The 26,313-nt window shown below is 48.2% G+C and overlaps 1 protein-coding gene across 1 annotated transcript in view; it reads right to left on the reverse strand.

The window, feature by feature from the left end:
• Positions 1-443: 443 nt before the first annotated feature.
• ZBTB40 (zinc finger and BTB domain containing 40) overlaps positions 444-26,313 on the reverse strand; it is a 36,176-nt gene continuing 10,306 nt past the window's right edge. Inside the window, exons 4-18 of the mRNA XM_082493543.1 lie at positions 25,199-25,394; positions 24,524-24,666; positions 18,957-19,149; positions 15,988-16,124; positions 15,004-15,193; positions 13,817-13,950; positions 12,671-12,839; positions 6,271-6,681; positions 5,572-5,778; positions 4,699-4,863; positions 4,027-4,241; positions 3,283-3,445; positions 2,867-2,953; positions 1,666-1,886; positions 444-925 (exon numbers count right to left, since the gene is read on the reverse strand). Coding sequence (XP_082349669.1) covers positions 734-925; positions 1,666-1,886; positions 2,867-2,953; positions 3,283-3,445; positions 4,027-4,241; positions 4,699-4,863; positions 5,572-5,778; positions 6,271-6,681; positions 12,671-12,839; positions 13,817-13,950; positions 15,004-15,193; positions 15,988-16,124; positions 18,957-19,149; positions 24,524-24,666; positions 25,199-25,394 — 2,823 coding nt within the window. The 3' untranslated portion in view covers positions 444-733. The remainder of the gene's footprint in view (positions 926-1,665; positions 1,887-2,866; positions 2,954-3,282; positions 3,446-4,026; positions 4,242-4,698; positions 4,864-5,571; positions 5,779-6,270; positions 6,682-12,670; positions 12,840-13,816; positions 13,951-15,003; positions 15,194-15,987; positions 16,125-18,956; positions 19,150-24,523; positions 24,667-25,198; positions 25,395-26,313) is intronic.

Genomic DNA, 26,313 nt, shown 5'->3' on the forward strand with positions numbered 1-26,313 from the left:
CAGACAGACCTGCCTATGAACCTTCTTCGTAATGGACAGTCGCAGCAAAAACATGGATGGGATCAGACCTGTGCTACATAAGGCGTTACCTAAACAGCTCTGAAGCCATTTAGCACAACTCCTAAGAAGTCTCTGCTTAAGCAGAGAGGCCCAAATGTCAGCTCTGCACTGGAGGACTTTTGTAGCTGGCACAACAGGCAGCACGACGATACAGGGGAGAGCAACAGAAGAACAAAGCAGCCCTTACTCACCCTGCAGAGTAGCAGATACCTGCGAGCACATCACTGATTCAGCCATAAAAATCACCACCCCGAATTCTCGGGACAGCTGCTTCTTTGGTTTCACATACCCATACCAGCCCAGCTTTGTCCTGTGCTAGTCTCCTCCTCTCCCCTCTGTTCACAGCAGCGGGGGAACACACATGAACACAACCAATTCCCATCTTTTCCTCTGCTTCTTTATTTCTCTTGAGCCAGGAGGGATGAGTGGTCCAGCTCACCTGAGCTGGCAGCTGCTAACTGCAGGGAGACTTCCCAGGCCCTTGTGAATGTCTTCAAACCTCTTCCGTCCTTGGGCACGCTGTACTTGCTGCACACCATTTCTTTTGCAGTGTCACATACCCGGGGCTGCTTTCCCAAAGAAACCCTGAATCTCCAAGCTGGAGCAGCACGTACAGCTCCTGAATGAGTCTGGTGGATACCAGGTGCCATGCATGGGCACCCGCCACTCACCCTCACTTGGTTTCTTCACAAATTAGAGTGACTTTGTCATCAAACAAGTCCTCCATGGTCACTGCCACCAGCTCGGAGCCAGCTTGGCTCATCTGGGATTCAGGCAATGTCACAAAGACTTGAGAGCCAGCGAGGTGGGCCTCATCAAAAGAGATAATGTGCTCTGCTGCTCCTTGCTCCGATGTCTGAATGACCTGTGTGGAAGATGACCTGAGAGTCAGACACTTACAGCACCACTTTCCCCACGATCGCTTTGCTACCCACGTCTTTCTTGGCCCCGGCTCTGGTAATAACATTTAGCTTCACACCAGAGGCCTGCAATTACAACAGGCGTGAGACTAATGGGAAACACCAAACCACACACACTGATGAGGCAAAAGAAAAGACAGGAGAGTAATTTAAATATTTCTCTCCAAAAAATTGATATAATTTAGCTCCAAAAGCAGTTGTAGACAATAAATGCTCTGTGATTATGCACTGGAGGAATGCCGGCCCAGGGAATCTTGCACACTTGGCTCCCTCATCCAAGGAGCTGTTCTCCAGTGATGGCTGAGATACTGAAGAGAAAGAGTCTGGGTTCAAGCCCAGCATTTGGCTTCCAACAAAACAGCTATAGTCTCATGGGGTATGTCATCTGGGTTTTAATAGCCGCTGAGTAACCAGGCACCTCTGCACACGCTGTCAGTCCCTCCTCCTCAGCTTCTAAAAACCAGGACTGAGCTGCTTCCCCTCCAGCGAGCCTGCCTCACACTAGCACAGAAATCCCAGAGCACTGTGGGCTGGGGGGACTTCCATCCTGGACCCCTCTAAGAAGCGGGAATCAGGGAGCAGAAGGGGTCACAGGAGCCGCAGGGTGGATTTGGGAAGAATAAGAGGGTTGGAGGGGGAGGATGGATGAACAACCACGATGGCTGTGGCACAGAGCAGTTATTACCTGCACAATCTGGGCTGTGGTGGCTTGGGAGAAGACCACCTTGGGATGCTCAGCGCTGTAGTGCCCCTCCAGCTCACCCTGGGAGGGGAAGAGCTCCCCACAGAGCTCACAGGTGAAGGTACTCTCCGTCCGCTTGAAGTGCTCGGTGGTGACGTGGCTCTGCAGGGCCCCTGGGAAGCGGAAGGATGCTGAGCAGTACAAGCAGCAAAATGGCTGGGAGCCTGCGGGGAGAAGCACTGCCGTGAGCCTGGGATGCGATGGCCGTGGCAGCCCAAGGGCACAGGGAGCTGCAAATGGCCAGGAGACACAGCGCTGAAACCCACCAGGGACTCAGGACACGGCATGTGCCAGCGTCCCTTCTTCTGGCTACACCGCTGTCTGTCAAACAGTCTGTGGCTGTTCAGGAACGTTTTAGCTCTAGCGCCCCTCAGCACTGGCATTCAGAAACCAGGTTGGTGTACCTGATTGTAACTGCGGCTGTCCATTCTCCCAAACATCTCTTCTACCTGTTCCTTGGCACCATCCAACATTTGCTCCTTGCTTGCGCTTCCTCATTCAGCTACTGCAAACCCATTACCCACCCAGGGGCTCTCTCCTCTCAGACGGAGCTCTGTTTAGGTTTTCTCCTTCCTCACTCTGCAGGCTGCTGTTGGCTGCCCGCTCCAACATCTCCTGATCCATCTCCTCTCCTGCCATCCCATGCACAGCCCCAGTGACCCACCTTTCATAGTAGTCTGGTCTGCTAGTTCACGCTGCCTCACAGCCTTGCTTCAGCTTGCCCACTTGTCAAAGGGCCCTTGACATGGTCTGCGTGAGTACAAGTCCCTCTCTGATCTGTCTGGTGATAAACTCCCTTTTTCTCCAGTCTCCCACTAGCTCTGTCCTCCACAGAACCCCATGCTCAGGGTCAAGTTCCTCATTTCTCTGTGCTGATGTCTCCTCACCTGCACTAAGCTCTCTTCTCTGCTGTAACAAGCAAATCCAGATCCATCCTTGACTCCAGTGGCTCCAGAAACTTAACAAACACCCCAGTCTCACCAAAACCAGTGCTTTTCCAGTTCATCCATTCATTCTGTTTCCTCACACTCTGCTTCCTTACCACGTCCACCTCCAGTCTCCCACTTACACCTTAGACATCACTCACTGAGAGCAGCAGTCATTGCTCACAAGGTTAACATGAACAACAGCAAACGTAACAGACCTGAGTGCCTGCACTTCACATGGACCTGCAGGAGAGCCAGCGTGGGGAAGAGCTCCTTGCACATCTCGCACTCATGGAACTTCACATCTGCAAACAAGGCCAAGAACAGAAAAGCGTGTACCCAAGGTCTTCTACAAGACATCTGCACCAGAGCTCTGTTAATGTTTCAGCAACACCACATATGCATATAGACATGAGGAGCATCTTTGGAGATAAGGCAGGAAAAGGAGAGGCCAAGAGCAAATGAGCTGCAAGACACTGAGGTGGGACTTGCCAGAAAAGACTGCTACAGGATACAAAGAATCTACTGTGATTTGCAGCTAAATGAGACGTGCAGCCTTGTCCTATCAGAGTTATTACTACACCTGTCTCAGCAGTCGCCACGTGTTTTCGTTCGCTCGTGAATAAGCCGTTACCTGTGTGCTCTGCCTTGACGTGTTTTCGGTGAGCAGCAGTGCTGGAGAAGGTTTTGTCACAGGAGCTGCACTGCAGGGAGGAGAACTTGGAGGAGCGGTGATTCTGAGCTGCAAAGACATCAGGGTGGTGGGTCCGATTGTGGTACCATAACCCTGACAATTGCTGCAATGATAAGGATCAAAGCATGGTTACAATACAAAGCTGTTCCAGGGACATAATGACAGCAAGAAACCGCATGGAAACCAACAGGGTTGTGCTCAGCAGGTACAAGACCTGCTTATCCTCCCCCAGGTCAACAGCTAACGCCTCACTTCTGTTTATCCCTTGCCCCTGAAGAGCTGAACCCTGCTGAATCCTCATCCTCATCTCACTCGCTGCAGGTCTCCTTTCGGTGTGAATTTTTGTTCCCTCGTAGGAATGTACTCCCACACATAATCCCACTGAGGCATGCCATTTGCAACATGAGTATTTTTATTCCTACACTTCCTGGCAGCTAGAAACTTGGGTGAAAGCGATTCCTGAGGGTCCAGACAGGCAGGTATGTAGCCCTTTGCGGTTATGGCCCATCTCTGTCCATGGACCTGCCTTTTCCCTACAGACTCAGCCTCCTCTCTGCAATTTTTCCTCCTGCTGATCACAAACTGCTGCACTCAGTGTGAATGACCAGGAGAGACATCCTGGTGCAGGAGCCGGTAACGGCAACCACCGGCACGTGAGACCAAATCCCTGCTGCCCCAGCTCACCTGATAAGCTTTGTCACAGATCTCACAGCTAAAGGGTTTTCCTCCAACGTGGGTCACCATGTGGCGCTCCAGGAGCGATGGGGCACTGAAGACTTTAGAACAGGTAGGGCAGGGGTGGTACTCCCGGGAGTGGGCTTCATGGACGTGCTTGCGGTGCTCCTGCAGGGTGGCAAAGCTCATCCGGCACTTCTTGCAGTCATAGGGATCTTCGATGTCTGCCACCCAGAAACCAACAAACAGGTGGCAAAGAAATCAAGAAAAAAAAAAAGGAAAGAATTAAGAGGAGAATTCACAGAAGGAGGAAAGAAAAGGGAAATAAAAGTTTATTACTTCCCAGATGAAAACTAGCACGAGAGTTTTGGCTTTGCATACAGATGTTGCTGCTTCTGCTCATATACAGCTTCCCATGGTAGGTTCCCAGCAGCTCGCAGTCTGCTGGAAGACAGCCCTGCCATTTTTTGGGGGCGATAATCCTACCCACAGCATCAAATCACTAAAGAGACTTGCTTTTTCTGGGAGGGAAAAACCCCACCACGAGACATTCAGCCTGCTTGCAGGCATTAGCAACACCTGCATAAGCCTTTGCTGCCATAGATGGGTGTGCCATAACCCTGCAGAAGCCACCTTGCAGGCTGGGCTGCCCAAGCCAGGGAGGCAGTTGGCCACACTCACTGTGGAAGGTCCGGAGGTGGATGGAGAGCCCGTTGGCCTGGCGAAAGCCTTTCCCACACTCCCGGCAGACATACGGTTTGTCCCCCGTGTGGGTCCGGACGTGGCGCGACAGCTCGATGGACTGGGCGAACACAGCATCGCAGTATTGGCAGGCGTACATCTTCCCTGCAGTGACACCCAGGGTGAGAGCCTGCACCTAATGGGACAGGAGCTCCACCTGGACTACGTCTAATTTCAGAGGGAGAGGGGAGAGATCGTAAACTGGACAGGCTTCCCTTGGGTAGTCAGAGCATGTCAGTGAGAGGTCAAAAAGGTCCTAGAGGTGCTGAAGAAAACCACACAAGCCCAGGGAGTATTAAATTACTATAGATCTTAAGTATCTGGAGGTATGACACGCTTCAGGAAGTACTACACGCTGGCACGTCTCATGTTCAGAATTAACTGCCCAGCTACAACATGCTCATGCCCCAGTAGTGGAAGGGGCTGGGTGCAGGGGCGGGAGAAGCACTGGCATGAAAACCCACGTGAAATTAAGTTCGAGGGAGGGACGGGCAAAAGCAGGTTAACCAGAGGGAGGAGGACACATCACAAGAGTTATGTGAGGGGACAGAGAGGAGCTCAGGAACCCAGGAGCAAACCAAGGAAGGCAGAGAGAGATCCCTTTAACAGAGAGCAAGGCTAAAGGGAGGAGCTGCAGAAAAGGATGGGGGAGGGGCAGAGAGAGGAACCACGCAGGTGAAGAAGATCTGGGAGCAGCCTCCCAACGGATGGGGAGGTTGGGGAAGCAACCGGGAGGCAAATGGAGAAGCAGGGCAGGAAGGAGTGGATGGAGCAAGCCAAGCCAAGGGCCGGGCTCCCACAGGGAAGGCTTACCTTCAGCGTGCTTCTTCTTGGTGTGGTAGGCGAGGGCCGAGGCCTGCATGAAGGTCATCAGGCAATGCTTGCACATGAAGGGCCGGTCCCCCGTGTGCAGCCGCAGGTGGTTCTTCAGCGTGGAGTTGGCTGCAAACTTGGCCCCACACTCCTCGCAGGAGAAGGGCTTCTCGTCAAAGTGCTCCGTCAGCTTGTGGTACTGCATCCCTGGGGAGGCGAGCAGGACACCGGGGTGGCACTGGTGGGACCCAGTGCCAGCCCTGCCCAACCCTGCTGCAGAGGCACCACTCCACCCAGCCCAGAGGTCCACCAGCCTATACACAACACCAGGGGTCCACCTGTGTCCTCCAGCCACAATATCGTGAGCTGCCACAGGGAGGGCAAAGAGACTCAACTCCTCTTATTCGTCCTGCTAAACCAGCCACAGAACTGGAACAGCTTGATTATTTTTGGAGGCTTTTAAGTTTGCCAGTAGCCCCACTTTTCCTTGATGAGCCATGTGGAAAACCAATTAGGGAAGAACTAATCAGAAAACGGTTGTGCTCAGTGGGGCAGGAGAAATGAGCTGAGCTGCATTTCTCACACACAGCGCTCACAGAGCTGCAGGGAGGAGGAGGAGATTTCAGACTATCACTTTATTATATTGTCCAAACTTCTATCCAAACAACCCTGCTTCCACCCTGCTCCCACCAATCCTACCTGAGGCATGAGCAAACTCTCGGCCACAGATGTCGCACGCCACGGGGAGCCGCTTCTTCTTCTTCTTCTTGGCTGTCCCCACCACCCCGTGGACCTCTAGCTGATGCTTCTCCAGCTCCTTCTTTGTTGATTTGATTTCACTGCACTCCTTACACTGGATTTGCTTTCCTCTGGCCACTCGACAACGTTTCATGTGCACCTTCAGGCGGCAGTAGAAGTGAAAGGTCTTATCACAAGCTTTGCAGACAAAACTCTTCTTGGAAGATGCTTTTTCTTGGTGTTCCTTCAGCTCCTTGGCACTGGCTCCTCCCACCTTGTCCTCATCTTTGTCCAGAGCTTCAACTTGGGATTCACTGTTCACCTTCCACTTCCTGATCCCAGGTTTCTCCCCAGTTCCCTCAGTCAAGAGACCTACAGAAATAGCAATTCCTGTTTTGGTGGCGACCAGTAGGACTGCGCACCAGCCTCTGCCTCCCATCTCCTGAATGCTCCCACACAAACAGTTGTCCCTGCACAGCAAGAACAGACACACATCAGACACAGTGTCCCATCACAACGGTGGCACATGGTTCTGCCCAAAAGTGGTCGTGGCCATGTGTGGTACAATGCATGAAAGTGTGGTCCTTGAGTTTATCCACCCACACATAGCAGGGGCTGGATTAGATTGGCAAGAGTCAGGGCCAGATTTTCCAAAGAGCTTGTTCCTCAAACAGGAACATCAATTGCTTCCAAGCATCTGCCTCCTGCTCAGACACGTGAAGTTACGGCCGTGATTAAATGTTTGAAAATCTGAGCCTCAGGTATGATACTGTCTAAGTCTGCCATTGAGAGTGGATATCCAGCCATTAATTACAAGAAATCTCAGGAACACTTCCCAAACGCAAACTCTTTGAAAGGGAACAGATAATCTTGCTACGACCCTTTTGAGTCTTCTGGTTAAGGCCCTGAGGTATTTTAATTCGCTCATTACATTCACTTCCTGCAAAGTATAATGCTTTTCTGAGGCCCTGTAACACCATCATCTCAAAAAGCACAAGCTGTAAAATTCACCTAGGAATCTCAATCTACAGAAAAGACCCACAGGGAATGCACGTATGGAAGAAATCAAAATACAAACAGATATATTTGGCTTCTTTGCTATAATGAGAACCATGCAACTGTGTGGCCATGGAAACCAGTGCAGACTTCTTTTGCCAATGCACAGGAAATTCAGCCTGTGCTTGCAAAACTTCATTTCTGCCTTCCTCGCTATGGGGAGAGCTCAGCAAAGTGTCCTCCCTGCACAGCACTACTGCCCTGGATTTCCAATGGACTAGAAACTAGGTGACATATTCTAACAAACTTGGAAATCTTAAGATGTCAAGTTGGTGACCCATCGACCTCTGAATACATCAAGGGAGAAAAACAGACTGGAAGACTGGTTTCCCGTTTGTCCTCCTCTGTCAAGATAGAAATACACGCCTTTCACCTCTAAGGTCTCTTCCCATGTCTCTACAACTAACACCGTCAGTTCTTCTGACTCAACTGAAGAAGTACCTTTAAATGTCCCAGAAATGTTGAATGTCAAAGAGAGTCACCTTGCTGGGCAGGATGAATGTTGGCGAAAGCCAACCACATCCTGGGCTGCATCCCCAGCAGCATGCCCATCAGGGCGAGGGAGGGGATTCTTCCCCTCTGCTCCACTCTGGGGAGACCCCCCTGAAGTGCTGCTTCCAGCTCAGGGGCCCTCAACACAGGAGAGACATGGACCTGTTGGAGTGAGTCCAGAGGAGGCCACAAAGATGCTGCGAGGGCTGGAGCCCCCCTGCTGTGAGGACAGGCTGAGAGTTAGGGGTGTTCAGCCTGGAGAAGAGAAGGCTCCAGGGAGACTTTAGAGCCCCTTCCAGTGCCTAAAAGGGCTACAGGAAAGCTGGGGAGGGACTCTGGATCAGGGATGGGAGCGATGGGATGAGGGGGAACGGTTTTACACTGAAAGAGGGGAGATTTAGACGACGTATCAGGAAGAAATTCTTGCCTGTGAGGGTGGTGAGCCCCTGGCCCAGGTTGCCCAGAGAGGCTGTGGCTGCCCCATCCCTGGAGGTGTTCAAGGCCAGGTTGGACGGGGCTTGGAGCAACCTGGGCTGGTGGGAGGTGTCCCTGCCCAGGGCAGGGGGTGGAACTGGGTGGTCTTTAAGGTCCCTTCCAACCTAAACCATTCTATGATTCTATGAAAATATGAGCACTAAGGCAACTAAGGACTGGAAATGTCTAGAAGAATTGCCATGGCAGCAGGGGTGTAACAGAGGAAGTGGAGTTTGCCACAGACTCCAGTGGGCCAAGAGCTGGCTCATGGTCCTCCTGCTCCTATGCCTGTGAAAATGTTGTTCAATTACAAGGATTATAAACCTTTAGCCTAGACAACAGCACAAGACTGTAATGGTATAAAGGCAGGGCAAGCTCTCAACTTCAGTCCACCTTCATGGGGAAACGCATAAAGGGGCTCCAAGAACAGCTCTCTGTTTTCAGGGGGATGCTACTGCTCCCAGAGAACAGTTTTGAAAGAAAGCTGAAGCAGATCATGTGAAATCAACGGCTAGGTACCTGCAACCTGTAGTCCTGTAGAGTAATATACACATCCTGGATGGCAGGAGGAACCTTGCCTGATGGTGGAATACACCCTCAAAAGGCTTTCAAAGGCTACCATGAGACGGGAGAATGGGAGACACGCTAAACTGTATGACACAAAGCTGATGTGACAGTAAGGTCAGGTGTCAGGTTGCTGAACTTGCAGGTTTCTTTAATGGCAGCAAGTACCACAGGCTGGCTGCTGCCTGAACAGAAGAGGGGACACACGGCACTGCTACATCAGGGCAGCGACTCCTTTCCACTTGGCAGCCAGGATGTCTCCCAGAACCCCTCCTATGGCTGAAGACAACGTTTCATACCTCGTTAGAGCAGCATTGAGCAACAGATGTTACTCAGTCAGCTTCCATCCTTGGAGATGCAGGAAGCTGGGAAGTGAACCCAAGTGCTCTCGTGCGAAATAACACCAGACCGATGAAATGCTTGCACATCAAGTTTGAGGGGCAGGAACTTAGCATGCCTTAGCCATGCCCCTGGCTGAGCCTCCTGGCAGCAGACAGAGCCCGAGGGCAAACATACACCAGAAAGGTCCCAGACATGAATTCACGACTGGGGGGGTCCTCTGGGACTCTGGACTTTGCATCACTTTCCATTCTCTGGTGGCAAAGACATTCAGCACTGGAAGAAAAACCCTGCTGTTAATTATGGCATATTTCATACTAAGTTCTCTTTCTTTTTTGTAAGTGGCCTGCTGAGTCTGTAATCCTGGTGGCTGCTCAACTCTCCCTGCAATTCATGATAGATATTAGACTCCAGAAACAGAAGCTCTCTCGGTGTGTTACCATCCCATCTTCCACTTCTTCAGCTTAAGCCGGAAGAAAATTCCACCTATCCCTTTGCATTCTGAAGGTCATTCTGATGGTTGCTGACACCCACGGTGGCTTCTAACACAGTCTTTATAGGGGAGAATGGCGTTTTGCTCACAAACCCTAGAATTTAACAGTTCCAGGGGCTGACTCAAGCCTAAGTTAGATGCTGTTTTAAACACCAGACTACACAGAGGAAAAGCCTTTTGCTGGAGTTCTTGACACATTTCTGAGATCTGAAAGCAAGGCATACCTTGACAAACACGATCTCTCAAGAAGTGACTGTACAGAGACCTGAAAAGCAGCTGGCAAGAGAAGAGGTTATGGAGTTGGCTGGAAGAGCCAAACTTCACCCTTGCAAGCACCAGCTGCCAAGAGTGACAGTGCTCCAACTATAGAAGGGACTCAAGGAGAAGCCAACAGATTTCATATTGTACCTCCACCAAAGAAACCAACCCATTACTTTGATGATGCTGAGTTTGATTGGGGATGGAGGCAGTTTCCTCCACAAGGGATGCCTGGTGCTTTCCAAGTGCTTCAGCTTACTTAAATTAAGCATCAGATATTTTTTTTTTTTTTCAGTAGAGATGTAAGAACTGTTGCTTTCAAGTGGAAATGAAAACTGTATGCATCTCCATGCGGCACATATGTTCTTCAAAAATGTAATATCTCCTCTGTTTCAAGTGGAAGCTCCCATCCCTCAAACATGAAGCCCACAGTTATCATTCATATCTCATGCCAAGAGCCACATGGCTATTGATCCATAAAACCACCTGCAACATTTAGGGCTGGTAAGCAGTGATATCAGAGCTGAGGAGACTGGCCTAGAAATTAAGATATGGACATTCAGTGTAAAGATCTGTAGGATGCCAAAGAGGGGCTGGTAACTGGCAATCCTCCTCTGGACACTTCATACAGAATATATATTTTTGCCAAATAAATACCATTTTTCCAGGGCTCTGGTTTTTGATGTTGCTTCTTACTTGATTTAATCTCAACCTTGGCTTGAAGCCCTGCAAAGACACTTAGTAACAGCAGTCTGCTCTCTTTGATATTGGTGCCAGAGAAGCAGGCATCTGCCAGAGCAATCTAGCTGACTCCCCAAGTCCCTCGCTGGTAAGCACTGCAAGGTGTCCGGGAGCTAAGGTGAGCTGCACATTCACAGGCACGTGCAATTCTTCTTGGCTTATCTCCTCTGGAGTCAGCAAGGCATCAGCCCTGTCACATCCCGTGGTCAGAAAGGGTGAAGGGGAGCGGGGCAGGTGCCTGCAGCATTGGCAGGAGACAGAGGAGGAATGCCAGATAAGAAGGAAATGCCTTTTCTCTGGAAATTCTCATCAGAGTCACAACCGGTAAAAAAGCTGACTGGATTGGTGGTAGCTCTTGGTGGAGTTAGAAGAGAGGACCTAGACCTGAGCTGGGCATGAACACTGGATCTACAGTGTAGGACATCTCTCACGAGACCACTAAGGCCTCTGAGTCAAGAAAGGGGAGCAGAGCGTGTGCTGTCACCCTCCTAGCCCTACGGCTAGAGCAGTAATGCAGGTCCCCAGTTTCTTCTACACATGCACTGCTCCCAGTCACCCAGTCCCACCTGCCACCTCAACAACATCTCCCCATTGCTCAAGAACGCAGGCAAGTTAACGAACAGCAGCTCACCCTCTGCTCCTTCCCCGTATGCGGGGAACATTGGCTTCGCCTGTCACCATCAAACACAAAATGATGGTGAGTGTCAAAGCCAGGAGGCTTGTGTTCATTCATAAAGACCAATCGTGGTCCTGATCCAAGTTTTCAGACAAACCTTCTACCCCTAAAAAGAAGATGAGACATTAATAACAAGCTGTTTACTCTAACTACCTAGCAATCTGCTAGTATTTCCACACTGCGACATAAGATAAGCAGCTCTGGCACCAGGTCGGATTGAGCTAAACCAGCACCTGTGCTTGGATAAAAATCACACTGTGTACATCCCAGTGGACTCTGCAGCCCAAAGAATCTGGATGCACTGGGAAGCACAATGCCACAAAAATGTATGGTAAGCAAGTTACATTTGCATCCTTTTCAAGAGAACGCAAACCTGCAGTTAGCTTCCCAGCCCTCTGTTATCTTTTTCGTTAAAGCAACAAATTCTGTTAAGCATTCTTCCTTCAAATGACGGATGCAGAGACACAATTCGGCTCAGCTGGAGAGCATCCCACAGCTCAGGGCAGGGTCTCACACATGGTTATTGCTATGCATTTGTTTCTGGAGCTCACCAAACTGCTATCTGCATATGTTTCGTTCTACCTTTGCCAAACTAGTACAGTATGTAACATTCCCCTACTGCTGTGGGACCCTCCCAGGGGATCACTTGCTCTGTAAAGTGTATACATAGCAAGACCAAATGAAGACACTCTAAGAAAATTAGCTCGGAAAATGTCTGGGACTACAAACTGCACCATCACAGTCATCTTTGCACAAGACAAGTGCATTCTGACATGACCTTTTCGCAATCAGCCTGTGAAGTACCCACGCATACACAGAAAAAGTCAGGGATTTCAATACAAGTCCAAACTCATACAGATCCAACAGTACCAGGAGAGCCAAAGAAACCCCACAGGTTAAGGATAAAAAAATCTGAAAAATAACCAAATATTGATACAGATTACATAACGAAGCTGCTTAAGTGCCTACTGAGCAAGGGCTTTTGTGGAGACATGCAAACACAGTTAAGGAATACCAGTATGGGGTCAGTTACAATCTCTACAACCCTCATAACATACAAAACTCTAATCTGGTGCATTTTACCAGCAGGAGAATGCTTGGATCCAGAGGTCACCCCTGTGAATCCTCCTGCAAGTACAACACTGACATCTGGCCAGGGGTGAAATGACCTCAGGCCACCTTGACACTGAGGACCACTACCAAACCGCCCAAGACTCCCATAACTGTGTAAAAGATCACAGAAGGATGAAAGTTTGTGCTTTTCTTACCCACATGCCCCAGCTCCTGCATCACTGGCTGCAGGTCTGGAAAGGACTCATGGACACTGCACAGCAGCTGACAGATCTTGATGGCCGGGACAGACTTCTCTTGGGCTGTGCTCAGAGCCGCCTTCAAGGATGCCTCTGAACTTTCCTTCTGAGCAGAAATACTCAGTAGCTGGAGAAGTAAGAAGAAGAAAACACCACATGACAGAGATTTTGGGCTGTGAAAGGTCAGGATGGTCTGGGAATGAGGGCCCATCCGCACTATTTCATCTCTACTGCTGGGAACCTGCTTTGAGAAACCAGAAAAGAAATCCCTCTCCGTACAGGTCTTTGCCCTGCCACTGATGTATGTGCGTAAGCTGAGAGAATTTCAGGATTAAAAAAAAAAAGTTACAACAAATTAAATTCTCAGACTTTCTGGTTTTGGTATTAGCTCACTTAAAACCACTTTTCCATGGAAAAAGCAGCTCCTCTATGCCTTACAGCATTACAAGTTTACCCAACTCATAAACCTGTCTTTCATACACAACTCTCTCTGGGCTTTTCTCTCCCTTCCAAATCCAAACCTGCTTCAGACAGCCACTGCAAGGAGAATCAAGGTGAGGATCTGTGCATACCCATATGTACCTCACCCTTCCAGATCTCCAACAGCAGCTAACCAGAGCAGGAATGAACAACTGCAGACTGCTTGGTGGAAAAGGCCAGCTCATTACTAACACAGCCCATTTTCCTTGTCAAAGGGAAAACAGGCAAGGCACTCTGGACGCTACGCAATCATGGCATCCTCAGCGCATTTTCTAGGAGCGTTTCATTCTCATATGTCCAGGAACAGTCATCTCAAATGGAAACCCACTCTCCGGCAGTTCCACTTTCTCTAGAACATCAGCACCCTTGCAGAGCTGAAACAGTTCTGCTGTGTTTGAATACACACATTTTCACCAACTGAGAATCTCACTGGCAAATTCTTTTACCTAAGAAATCCTGTGGAATTTAAATAAAACACCCAACACACTCTTACTTCAGCAGAGGGGCACCTCTCTGTGGATGGCTTCCCCCACTTAAGTAATGTTCCTTGATTTCAGTGCGCACTAGGGCCTGTCCACCCTTCGAGCCCCAAACCACGCCGGCTCCAAGAGCATCCCCTCATACCTCTTTTATTGCTTCTGTGAGTCCCTCTTCCCCTGCAGCCAAGCCCTCCAGGTCCGCTCTCTGCTGGATGGCCTCTGAGATCAGCTTGCTGTGCCGCAGGATGATCTCAATGGCTGTGCTCTCGCTGGTGGCCACTGAAGAGGAAAAGAAAAAGTAAAGGTATTTAAAAAAACAAAACTCAAAGAGAACCTGAAGGCCTTAGCTTCACTTAGCTTTGTCCAGCCCACACCTGAAGCTGAGCTGTTAACAATAGGAATGACTACTTTCGGGCATAGGAAACAGTGAGCAATTACAGGCAAGCTTTGTTTATACTAATTGCAGCACTGACATCCAGCATAAAACCCTACCAGACCTTACTTCTCACTGCTTGTCCAACTTTGGATGAGAAGATCAGGTTTTCCAAAGCACACTGCTGAAAGAGACACTGACAACCTCAGAAGGCAGGCATGACTCTCCCAAGACTCAGGATTTCTTCTCTCCCCCAATTACAGACATCCCATATTGACTTTTGCAGAGAAACAGGAATTTCTAGGCACAATTTGCCTCATCTGAGGACACAGATCGGAGACATGTAAAAAGCAGCCAGATGCACTGTGTGCCAGAAGTGCTGGTTTCTCCAGGCTGAGCACGGAGGGGATGCAGGAGAGGAGTTTGGACACAGGCAGCTACCCCACAGTCATCTTACTGCAGGCAGGTGAACCCCAGCTTTGTGTCCACCGGGCCAGCACACACAGCCAGGCTCTGCACAGCCTCCCAAGACCACCAACCTGAGTACTCCTTACACCTGCATGAGATCTTGACAACTATTTTTGGGGGAAAAGCACAGTTTAAGCTTTTAAAGTAGAAAAACTCAAAGCCAGAGGCTGAGGCTCTGAGGAGGACAGGGTGGTGGCTGCACACAGACCTCTGACGAAACCCGTGCTTTGAGTCTGATGAGCCTTCAGATGGTTATTAGCACAGGGTGGTGGCCAGCTATCAAAAGGTTTGCTCATTATGAAACCTGAAGGCAGAGAGCCACAAGCAAAGAAGATGCGTTTGCAGACAAAACTAATCAACTGTTTCACCAAGGACAGAGGTGTTGAGACACATTGGAAGAAAAGAAGTTCCTGGTCAAGGAGAGGGCAAGGAGTTAGAAAGCAGCTCCTGCCAGCAGCAGGGAGGGCGTGGGAGGACACCAAGGCCATTACCTGCTTGGAAGAAAAACGCTGCGCCAGGTTGTTTCCGGATCTCCTCCATGAGCAGGTTCAGTGGTGCAGGTTCACGCACGGCCAGCAGCAGCTGCCAAACAGCAGAGACCGACAGAGACTGCTCCTCCAGGGCGGCCGACACGAGAGAGGCAAAACCACCAGCCTCACGCCTCACAACCTGCTCCATTGCCTTGGAAAGACCCACAGCGAGGCACTAACAAGGGTCCCCATCCATCTGCATCATGGTTAGCCACGATCATGGCTCCCTCCAGACCCAGCCTTCCCTTGCTCCTGCTCTGCTGAAGACCTGGCTCACAGTGCAATTCATGCAGTGAACACTTGGAAGCCCAGCTCTTAGAATCACAGAATGGTTTCGGTTGGAAGGGACCTTAAAGACCATCTAGTTCCACCCCCCTGCCCTGGGCAGGGACACCTCCCACTAGACCAGGTTGCTCCAAGCCCCGTCCAACCTGGCCTTGAACACCTCCAGGGATGGGGCAGCCACAGCTTCTCTGGGCAACCTGGGCCAGGGGCTCACCACCCTCACAGGCAAGAATTTCTTCCCAATATCTAATCTAAATCTCCCCTCTTTCAGTTTAAAACCATTCCCCATCGTCCTACAGCTTTCTTCCCTGATCAAGAGTCCCTCTCCAGCTTTCCTGTAGCCCCTTTAGGTACTGGAAGGGGCTATAAGGTCTCTCTTCACCTGAATACATCAGCCATTTCCTCAACTTGCTCCAAAGCTGAGCATCTCTCCTGAGTGCCCAAATCAGCCACTCTGCCTTGCCAACCTTCAGCTTCATATACATTACCTGCTTCACTCCCGCTAAGGGATACTAAAGAACCGTTAAATCGAGTCTTGCTGGAGGACTGCCCCAAACCAAGCCATGACAGGTAGTAAATCAAGTCCTCAGGACTCGATCGGGATTCCAGACGGGGACTACAGCTCAGTATCTCCTAGTACACATACAGGAGACTGTTTACCTCTCTCTCAGCAGGTGCCAGGCTCTGTGCAGCAGAGATGCTCTGCAGCAGCGTCTGTGTGTCTGTGAGGAGCTCCACTAAGTTTTCTCGGTATCGTCTCAACAGTTTGGCTCCATAATCCTCTGGGCTCCATTTGGCTGAATGCATGTGAAGGAAAATAAGAAGAGGTCAGCTTGCAGCATCTTCCCAAAGGGCTTCAGAGCTGAGGGGGGGGGGGGGGGGAATGAAAAAGCCAAGGCAGCCAGCTCTCCCTGGGTGACTAACACACAGCCTCAACATGACAACGCAAATCTGCTTCAAATCAAACAAAGACAACACAGAACATCCTCTGCCCGCATGCGCCTACAGAAATAGGTCTCTGGCACCCAAATGCCTTGCAAGTCTCAGTCCTGGTCTGAGCCCAGAAGAAGAAAGTCTCAGTTCTCAGCCCTGTTCAGCAGGTAAACGCATGGTCTTGTCTGTGAAGACAACACCTGAGATGTTCATCAGCCTCTTCTGATGCCCTGAAATCAAGGAGACCCCATTAATGACTCTTAATTGTAGTTTCACTGAAAGAGATCTGTAAGTGAGAGTCTTTGATCCACTCCATTGAGAAGGAGCTCCGCAACACACTCTGCCTCAGCGGTGTGACTATCAAACATTTTACAAACACCCAGATGGTCCAAGGTAATCAAGAACATAGCAGGCTGAACTGTCCTTGGTGCAAATGTTAAGGAAACACAAACCAGACTTGTGATTGCAAAGCAGCAGTAACACCCTCTTCTCTCCCTTACACCAAAAAAAAAAATGCAACTTTAACCTCATTCCTTCTTCGTCCCATATCTAATTCCAAGTTGGGTCTGCTGCGGTTTGCCCTGATGAATCTGAGAAATTATTACTCTGGAGTAACACCACAACCCTTTAAAGACATCCCAGGATCAGGACACAATGGACTAATTCAAGAAAAAGGAGCAGTGTTTATTCAGGACAATGAAGAGACTTGGGCAAAATACATTGTGTACCAAAAGTAATATATGATTGTACTTGTGGCCAGATTAGTTGATAAATAAAACTGGAAATTTCTAAACAGGTGAATCTGAAAAGGATTTTTTTCACTGTTGGAGTTACTAAATTGGAGAAGATGTATAGTTATACTTTTGTAGGAGAAACTAAAACAAAAAAAACCTGTAGTTCATCCAAAACATCTATGCATGTTTTTTGGTTGCGTGCTTAAGTCTTTCAATCATTTTGGTTCAGTATCGAATAGAAAAATCTACTATTTGCACAGCACTGCTTCGGAGAAAAGCAGCTAAATACACACAGCTTGGTGAAAAGAAAATAGTCTCTGGGACCCAGAAGACACACAGTGCCAGGTAAGATGAGAAAGCTCTCCAGGATGGTGAAGGCGGCAATGGCAGGCTGTAGGGATAATCAATGGAATATTTTGAGCTAATATGAAAAACTCCCTGGACAAAGACTTCTTGGAGTCACGAGTCTACTCCCCGGAAAAGCTAAGGAACCTCATTAAGCACTTGAGCTCCGTAGGGTTTAGGTATGACTTGAACATGCCCCACATGGATCAGGGGACGGTTTACAAATAAAAATATTTCCCCCCTCTCCCATTGAAATATTTCTGATTTTATTACACAAATTTGAGTTGTTATGAATGCACTCTCAGCTCCACTACCATACCAAGGTGAGCTCCATAACCACAGTGTGCCCTGTACCGCTGTACAAGACGCCCTCCTTTCTGTTAGCAGGACAGCACAGGACATCAAAGGCTGTCATCAGTGGCTCAAATCATTCCCTCCCTCTTTAATTCCATGATAAGAAATATTTGCGCTTATGTTTGTTCAAGCTGCAATTTGAGAAGATTCAGCTCTATGTAATTAAGGAATGCTCCTCCTTGGAATGGGTATTATCACTAGATAATTAACCATGTTGGGAGTCTGGTGTTTCAAGAAAGCAATAGTGCTTAACAAATGACAAAGCAAACTGCCTGTCGGGAATGTTTGCTACAGAGGAAATTATCAGCATTATGAGCACAGTTTTGCTTTCTATTAAACACTCATTTACATTTCACTGCATGTTAATTTAGTTTTTAATTTTTAAGTGACTTCAGAGCTGGTAAAACTTGCCTCTCTGCCTGAACTGCTCAGAGGTGTGCCTAAACCCACCCAAACTTGGAAGGCTGTCCCACCAGCCAAAAGGTGAGGACTCACAAGCCGCTGAACCACCACTGGCAGGCAACAAACAATAAATCTCCACCACAACAAAGAGAAGGGGACTAGCTGTTCAAGATAATGATGTCTAAAGGGGACACTAAGCATGGCACTCCCATCAGCACACTCTGCTCCACACAGGAGACCACAACTCAATGACCACAATGCGTAGAAACACTACCCAACAAAATGCACAGCCCACAATCTCTCTAAATCACAAGGAATTCAGGAAGACTGAAGCCAGGTGAGACATTGCCCATATTTAATTTCACAACATCTACAGCTTTGGGGAAGTTTTAGGTATTTGCTTTCAAAGCCAGCAAGTACCATGAGTTAAAGTCACCAATGGACCAGAGTTTGGTAAAGATGCCTTCACCTACGGAGAGTTTATTAAGTGTTCTATTTATTATGGAGACACATGCTGCTACTTTTAAGTGACTAAAAACCAAAAAGTAATTTGACACCGTAGAGAGCAGTCTCCTGTTTTGCAGATATGACATCCTAGTTTCACCCCTGTCAGTGTCAAACTCGAGGAAGGAGCCCAACAGGCTTCTGCCCTACACTGCTCATTTCATTGAAATCAAGGGCTTTCTTGCTGGCATAGTCCTCCTACCCCAGTGCTCCCAGACCATTTTTGTTTGCATAAAGAGGCCACCCCATTCCCTTACATAAAAGTAAGATTATAAGAGCACACTGAAGTCCAGACAAGCATCCAAACTTCCTGGCAATCCCCAGTCCCCAGCCACCTGAAGTTTAGTGTACCCATACCTTTGCCATCAGAGACGTTTGCCGTTGTCACCAAGCTGTCTAGAAGAAGGTGGAGACCAGGGAATGATGCTTTCACAGCCCCCAGAAGTTTGACCAAACTTTCCGCTTTCAGGGTTTTCTCTTCATGCACCTTCCTGAGCAGATTGTCCATGGCTTCCCTTTGAGAGCTGCCTTCGCAGCAATCCAAAACTACCTGCAACAAAGAAACAGGGAAGAACCTGTCTGTGAGAGTTTCCTACAAACTCTTCGATCTAAAGAGAGATCAGAGAAACAGGAACAGTATCACAGTACACAGTATTGCAATAAATCCACGTCCACTGCTTCCACTACTTTGATTAACTGGGAGGTGTTACAGGGTGCTAGTTACAGGAACATCTAAACACGTTCCAGGTATATGTGACATATGTCACCTTGAAAACTATGCCGGTGGGTTCTTCTACCAAGTCTAGCTCTTGGAAGTGGCTGAAAAGCAAAAAGCATTTCTTTTCAAAGGGAACAAAAAAAAAAAAAAAGACTTAAAGACAGGATTCAAAACAATATTTCATTTAATATTTTTAGCAAATACTTTCTAAATTGGCCATCTCTTTTCCCTTGTCTCCCCAATTTTTCTGCTTGTCAGCGAAAGACAGGGATGGAAACTAAAAAAAAAAAAAAAGAAAAAGACTCGTTACTTAAATAAGCATCCTATTAATTGAATGATTATTTCTATGACGAGGCCACATGAGACAATTCTTACGTAAGATGCAATCACTGTAGCTTGGAAAAGCTCTAGCATGCCACTATAATACCTACAAGACTCCTACAAGGGAAAACCAATTGACAAATACAGGTTGACCTCCTCTCTGCAAACACTGTGCTCCTAAGCGTTTGAAATGTAGGACTGGCAGAAACTCTGCAGGTCACCAGCCAGTTCCCTGCTGTCATAAGCACTACACTACGCAGTCCCATTAATAAAATCACTAAGATCTGTCCTAAAACTAGTTACATTTCTGCTCCCTTTCCCCTGGTTGGAAAGCTCTTCCACAGTCTCATTCCCCTGTTGATTCTTCTAATTTTCAGCTTAAATTTATTCATGGCCAGCGTATACCCATTTGTTCATGTGCCAACATTATCTTTTAACTTAAAAAGCCTTCTAAACTCTCTGAGGCGTTTACCCTACCCTTCCTCTCCCATTTTTTTATAAGAGCACAATCATACTCCCTCTCAGTCTTCATTTCACTTGTCTAAATAAGGCAGCTCCTCTCGTAAAACATCTCTCCACTCCCCTGATCTTACAACTGCAGATCTGTCTCTGCTTCAATACGAATTCACTATTTTTGAACAAGACTGGAACCACACACACAAGTTTCAGACAAGGTCTTAATTCTTAGTTCTCGTTACTGCATCTAAATGCACACTCTTAACTTCATACTACCACGTCATTCAATCCCCACTATTTAATTCTGCAGTCATGTAGTTCTTCTCCCTCTTGCAGATCCTCCTCTGTGTGGACAAAAGATCAGAGTTTTGCTCATCAGCAAGTTTCGTTAGGCATACTTTGATACGTGTGTGTCAATAACATTAGTGTTAATATTAAGTAAGTTCCAAGAACTCCACGGGTAACCTTGTTCCAACCTGTCAGTCCTGCCTTCAGCACGATCTGTGGCTGTGTCGCAATAAGATACAACCTTTTTTTAATATCACCGCTTCCTCGAGTTTAACAATTTCCTCACATGAAATTCAAATGCTTTGCTCAACTCTAGATCAAGGCAGAAAAAGCCATTTTTATCTCATCAAATAAAGATTCCAGGTCAGGCAGAAACAATTTACTTGAACCCCCTTTGCTGCATTTTATCCCCTTTTTTTGTTTACACATAGTGCTTCAGCTACACATGTCCTCCAACTTGTCCCAACACATATTCTTGTGCACCCACAGAGCTGGCTGCCAGGATCACTGCTTCCCTCACCCATACATCTGTCCTGGTCATCAATTGTAGAAACCACTCTCAACTTGGAAAATACAGTAATGAACCTTGTTGTCGTGCTCATAGCCATGTGTCAGCTCATCCAGCCGCCTGGGGGATGACCTTTGAGCTGTGGTTTCACTTCAACTGCAAGAAATTTCTGTTTCCATGTCTCTCCTGGACTTGTCCCTAGGCTCAGCCGTGAGTTTGAGGGTCATCTCTTCTCATTATTCTTTTTCTTTACTCAATTAGGCAAATGTTTGCTGCTTGTCTCAGTATAGGCTGTGATGCCCAGCAGCCTGAGGTGCCACAAGACCCTCATCATACCTCTAAAGTACATTTCTTCTTCTGTCAAACATTTCAGCCATTCCTTGCAGGTCCCAATACTCTCCTTCAAGTGATTCATTCACTCAAGTCTGTAATGTCTCATACAAATTCTCCTCTCTCATTGAGGGTGCAAACTTCAGACACTTCTCCTACCTTTAACATAAAAGAAACTAATCCAACAGCTCCTCCTGCTCTCTTACGAGCAGTTGATCTCATTAATTAGTTTCTCTCGTTTCCAAAAATCTGTCCTTTTATAGCCAAAACTCTGTTAGTGAACCTGTTGACATATCTTCCCATCTAATTCACACCGAGCTGACTCTGGATTGCTCAGTCTGAAGTCATCTTTCAAGAGAAAACAAAAAGGGGTACAAGAGCAGCATCTTTTTGGAAAGCTCGTGCTATAACCTACCACTGCTCCCAGGCAAGCGGCGACAAGCGCAGGAGTGATGGCCCCAGCAGTGCGGGATGCAGTGCTGACATTTTGCAACTTATTTTGACACCAACCAGGTAAGACAGTCAGAAAACAACAGGACTTCTCCATCCCCTGGTGCCGTCTAGTTAGGACTGCTCCTGCAATGGCCAGTAATCTTGCTCGTGTTGTCATTCATACCCGTCCTAGCTCTGAAACAGCTTGGTTTGAACATCAAGCTGGGTAGGCGCTGGAGCCAAAGGGGAGGGAAAGCACATAGCTCAAAATGCTCAAGTCCCCTCTAGAAGAGAGCCTGGATGGAAAGAAAGGACGGGTGTTTTTACCAGCTACTCTGATGCTCCAGATTCAGGGCTGTCCTGTGGATGGGTTGCTCTGAACTCTGCGATGACCTAAGCCATGGGACACCTCGCACAAGAGGTTATCTGCTCTTCCTTTGTATCCAAGTTTATTTCTCTTAAGTGAGAATCTGCACCCAAGCCATCCCCCCAGATCCCCCACCCTACCTCCCCACATTACAGAAACACCAATGAAGCCATGAAGTCAAGCACTCAAAAAAATAGAAACTCTAGCTAAAACATCCCCCAGAGAAACAGGGATGTACAAAGGGGCTTTGCAAGACATCATGTACTGATTTTTGAGCAAAGAAAATCAGACTCGCTCCATGCGTAGCTTGGACTGGGCACAGAAAGAACCCAGTTGCCTAGAAAAAAAGTCTGTTACACGTAAAACTCACACTTGTCTTGCTGAATAAATGTGTAGCTAATGAGGCAGTGACTGTGAGAAGAAAAAGGAAAGCCTCATCTTTGTGAACCCTTGGAGAACTAGATCCTATCTCTGCCAGCCCAGAGCTCTAGCGCAATGCTGGATGAATCAGGTAAGATGAAACCTTCAGAGGTGGCTGCTAATTCCACGTTCGTTTTCCCAGCACTGCACCTGAGACACCAGAGATCTCAACTGCACGTATGCCACAGGCCCACCATTTTAATCAATTTAGCTTCTGAAATTATTAAGCACTTTTCCACTTGCCCAGAGGGAAAAAAAATAAACAAATAAACCACGCCAGAAAAAAAGGGAAGCCCCCCAAGGTCAGTCTACACTTGGCAATTTCTGCCTTATTTTCCTGTGCCACAGCAGGGAAAAAGCTATGCACCCAGGCTCAGTGGAGTGCTCCCCAAATCTATTTGTTATTTGCTGGGAACCTGTGGGCTAAAACAAGAGCACGAAGGGATCTCATAGAGAGGAGAAGGATTTTGTATTCGGAGCAGCGTTTGGAGGCTCTGCAGCAAATGGAGCATGCAGTGACTGAAGAGGATAAAAAGAAATACTGAATAACACTAGCCCTTCACCAAATGAGGCGGGAGTCCTGCAGCATATGATGATGCAATTAAAGACTGTATCCTGTGCTCAAGAAGCAGAATTATGATGGCAGAATGGTTTTGGTTTATTGTTGGGTTGTTGGTTTGTTTTGGTTTTTTTTTTCCAACAGGAAAGGAGATAAAAAATGGCTCCATTTTAACTACCTAATTTCATGAAGACAAAAAGAGTGCAAGGAAAAGGCGCAACCTTTAAAAGAAAGGCTGTACTGCAACATAAGCAGGCATATATGAAAAATCGTAATCTCCCCACTGCTGATGCAGCTTTCGTGACCAGGAGCTCAGCTCCAGGCACCCCTGTGCAGGTCTCTGCTGACAGCCGCAATATCCCCAGCAGATGTCAAGTCCTTTGCTGCATTCACACCTTGCCTTCTCTCATGTCTCCATTCCAGACTCAGCCATGCTGCTTTTGGAGGGGAAAATTCATCAGCCACCAGTCACACCTCAGCCCATGAGGACAAGGTGGGTGACTTTGTTGGCAGCACCTTCTCTGGCCCTCCTGCACGGAGCTGTGCCCATACCCAGGGATGGTCCAGGATGGACCCTTGGTCAGGGACCGCATGGAATTGAGCAAGACATTATTGAGGGACTTACAAGCCAGGCAGAGGTTCTCAGCCCACCTGCCGTGGCTCTGGTCAGGCTCACTCAGACAGAAAGCAGACATCATTCATGTCACTGAGCACAACAGTACTTGCCGCTCGCTATAATCCTGTGTCAGGGGAACTAACTGATGTGACAAACTAGGACAGGAGGTCTGCAAGCTGTGTACAGCACGCAGCACGCTGGGGCACCCTGCAAGTTTCAGCTGCACAGACAGGATATAGGCAGCTCCTCCCAAAACACAAAGGAAAGCACGTTATACACAGTATTTTTTCCTTTATGGCTTCTACAAATCAGCACACATAATGCAATTGCGCATAGGAAAGCAACAGTCCTCCCCAACAACTGCTGCATTCAACACATCAAAAAAAAAAAAATTTAAAAGGAATCAGTCAGTGGATGTGCTACTCTTGCAGGCAACTCTGTGATAAGAGTTAAAGGAAAGAGTTAAAGCTGGGAAAGTCAGCCGAAAGGTAAGCTGAATACACGAGGACATAACAGCAAACAGGCAGCACAGAGGTGTTAGTGGTTCTGCTGAAACCAAACACCACTACAGAGCCTTCTCCAGGCTCACAGAAAGGCATTTTCAGGGCCTACGAGGAATAGCAGGTGCCTCCTCTGCTCCGCTTGCAGGGGTGGTCTGACACTGCGCCAGGCAATGTTCATCCTGCTCTTGAGATTGCCTTCACAGATCAACTTTCACTATTCCCCCAGTTCAGTGCAGAAGGATCTGAGACAACACACATGCGCAGCCCGTGCTGTGCAAAGGGGGGTGAAATTGCCAGGTGAAGCAAGCACATCACTTGGCAAACCATGCAGTAAGACGATGCCTCACACACAGACACATACACCCCCCCTCACCCACCCAGTTTTCCTTATTTCAGATTTTTTTACCCGCTTCTCTGAGGCAGTCAGGAATCCCTCTTCTGCCACCTCCAGGAACTCTACAATGGGGCTCAGCCGTGCCACACTCTGGATCAGCTCCTCCCTGCGTCCCAGCAAGCAAGCGGTCAGCGTCTCTCCCTCGTCTGTGCTCTCTGGAGGGAAAAGGATTCAGAAACACAAGAGAAGAAACAAGTCAGTCTGAAGGAACTGACAGGCTACTGAAGTGAGTGAGACTCTGTGAAAGATCTAAGTGAATAGCAAAGCTCATCCCAAGCACAAGCAGCAGAGGAAAACCACTTTACTATTCTCTTTAAACTCTATGAAAGGAAAACGTCTCATTTATCTAACAGAGCACAAAGCCATAAAGCAAGCTGGAGGTTAACACCAGGTTTGCAAGGCCACTGCTTTGTGTCAGACTCAAGTAAGAAAGGAGCTTTCAATCCTGAGGCTCAGCTGTGCTCCAACCCACGCTGGCTGCGCAGCCATCGATCCAACCCTCCAGGCAGCAATGGGGAGAGCCCCGCACTGCCTGCACCCCGCTGCTGCGGGATGGAAACACTCCAGGGTCTTGGCCTGCATGCGATAAACCTCCTGCATCCGAGTAAGGATACGGGGTTTCCGGAGACCTGCTTTGCCTGTAAGGTTGCCCACTCACTTTGCCAGAGGCTGCACCCACTTCTCTACCTGTTTGCTGCGGGGCTTCGCCAGCGCCCCCTTCCCACTCTAGCAAAGTCGCTCTCAGCTTGGGATTCACATCCTGAAACAGCTTCAGTAAAGACACGAGGGTCTGAGCATCCAGGGTCTGAGAATCCTTCACTTTGCTCAGCAGCTTCTTGAACACCGACTCTTCCCCTGCCTCTGCCAGACAGGCAACCGCAGCCTACAACACAACAGGCAAATACAGGGAAGATTTTAATAACAGAGGCAACTACCCCACACAAACCAACATAAAAAGCAGAATCCTGCAGTTTTTGTTCAGGGGAAAAAAAAATAAACAAACAAACAAAATCAAACCTCCACAGAAAACCCAGAGAGACACAAGCTGAGCTCAGTGTCAGACAAAATCCTGCACTGAACTCACGGTCTGGTCTGTGGCCACCAGCCCTGGCAAGGAGAGCAGCTCCCTGCCTCCCAGCTCTTATCTTCACAGCAAGTCCCACAAACTGGAGCTGGTTTCACCACCAAACGCATCTCTTCATTTCTTCCCTAACAGCCAAGCGGCAATAAGTCTAAGGGACCTAATAAAACATGATTTAAACACCATTACGTTGGAAGCCCAAAGCTAGGGCAGGGGATAACAGTTTCACTACAGAACAAGCAAAATCACTTGCATAGAAAGCAGAGAGCACTTTAAGTGGGACTTTCAGGAATCCCCATCCTCAAGTCACAATGGAGTCGCATCTCCTAAAGAAAGATTTGGAGAGGAGGCAGGCAAGCACCAAGTGCTGTGGGCTCTCAGCACACCTGGCAATCATGCCCGGAGCTCCAAAATCCACTCCAGTGACCCGAAACAGCAACCAGAGGCAAACATGCCTGCGCAGCTATGGAAATAAAAGGAAAAGAAATAAGCTGTAACTCTTGCTCCCATTTCCCTGGAGCCCTTTAATGCTGTAAATATTGCCCCTAAAGATACCCGCTCCCCAGCTCTCCAGGAGAGATGCCAGCCTTTCAGAGCAGGCGTCCTTTATTAGAGACTCCAGGGATGCTATAAAAGTACCTTTGAAGTGGAGAGCTTAGCCCAGCTCCAGAGAGAGCGGCCATTTTCTGCTGTCATTGTCATTTTTCTTTCTATGATAAAA

This window comes from Vanellus vanellus (genome assembly GCF_965231255.1).
Source record: "Vanellus vanellus genome assembly, chromosome: 20".
In the NCBI taxonomy this organism is placed as follows: Eukaryota; Metazoa; Chordata; class Aves; order Charadriiformes; family Charadriidae; genus Vanellus; species Vanellus vanellus.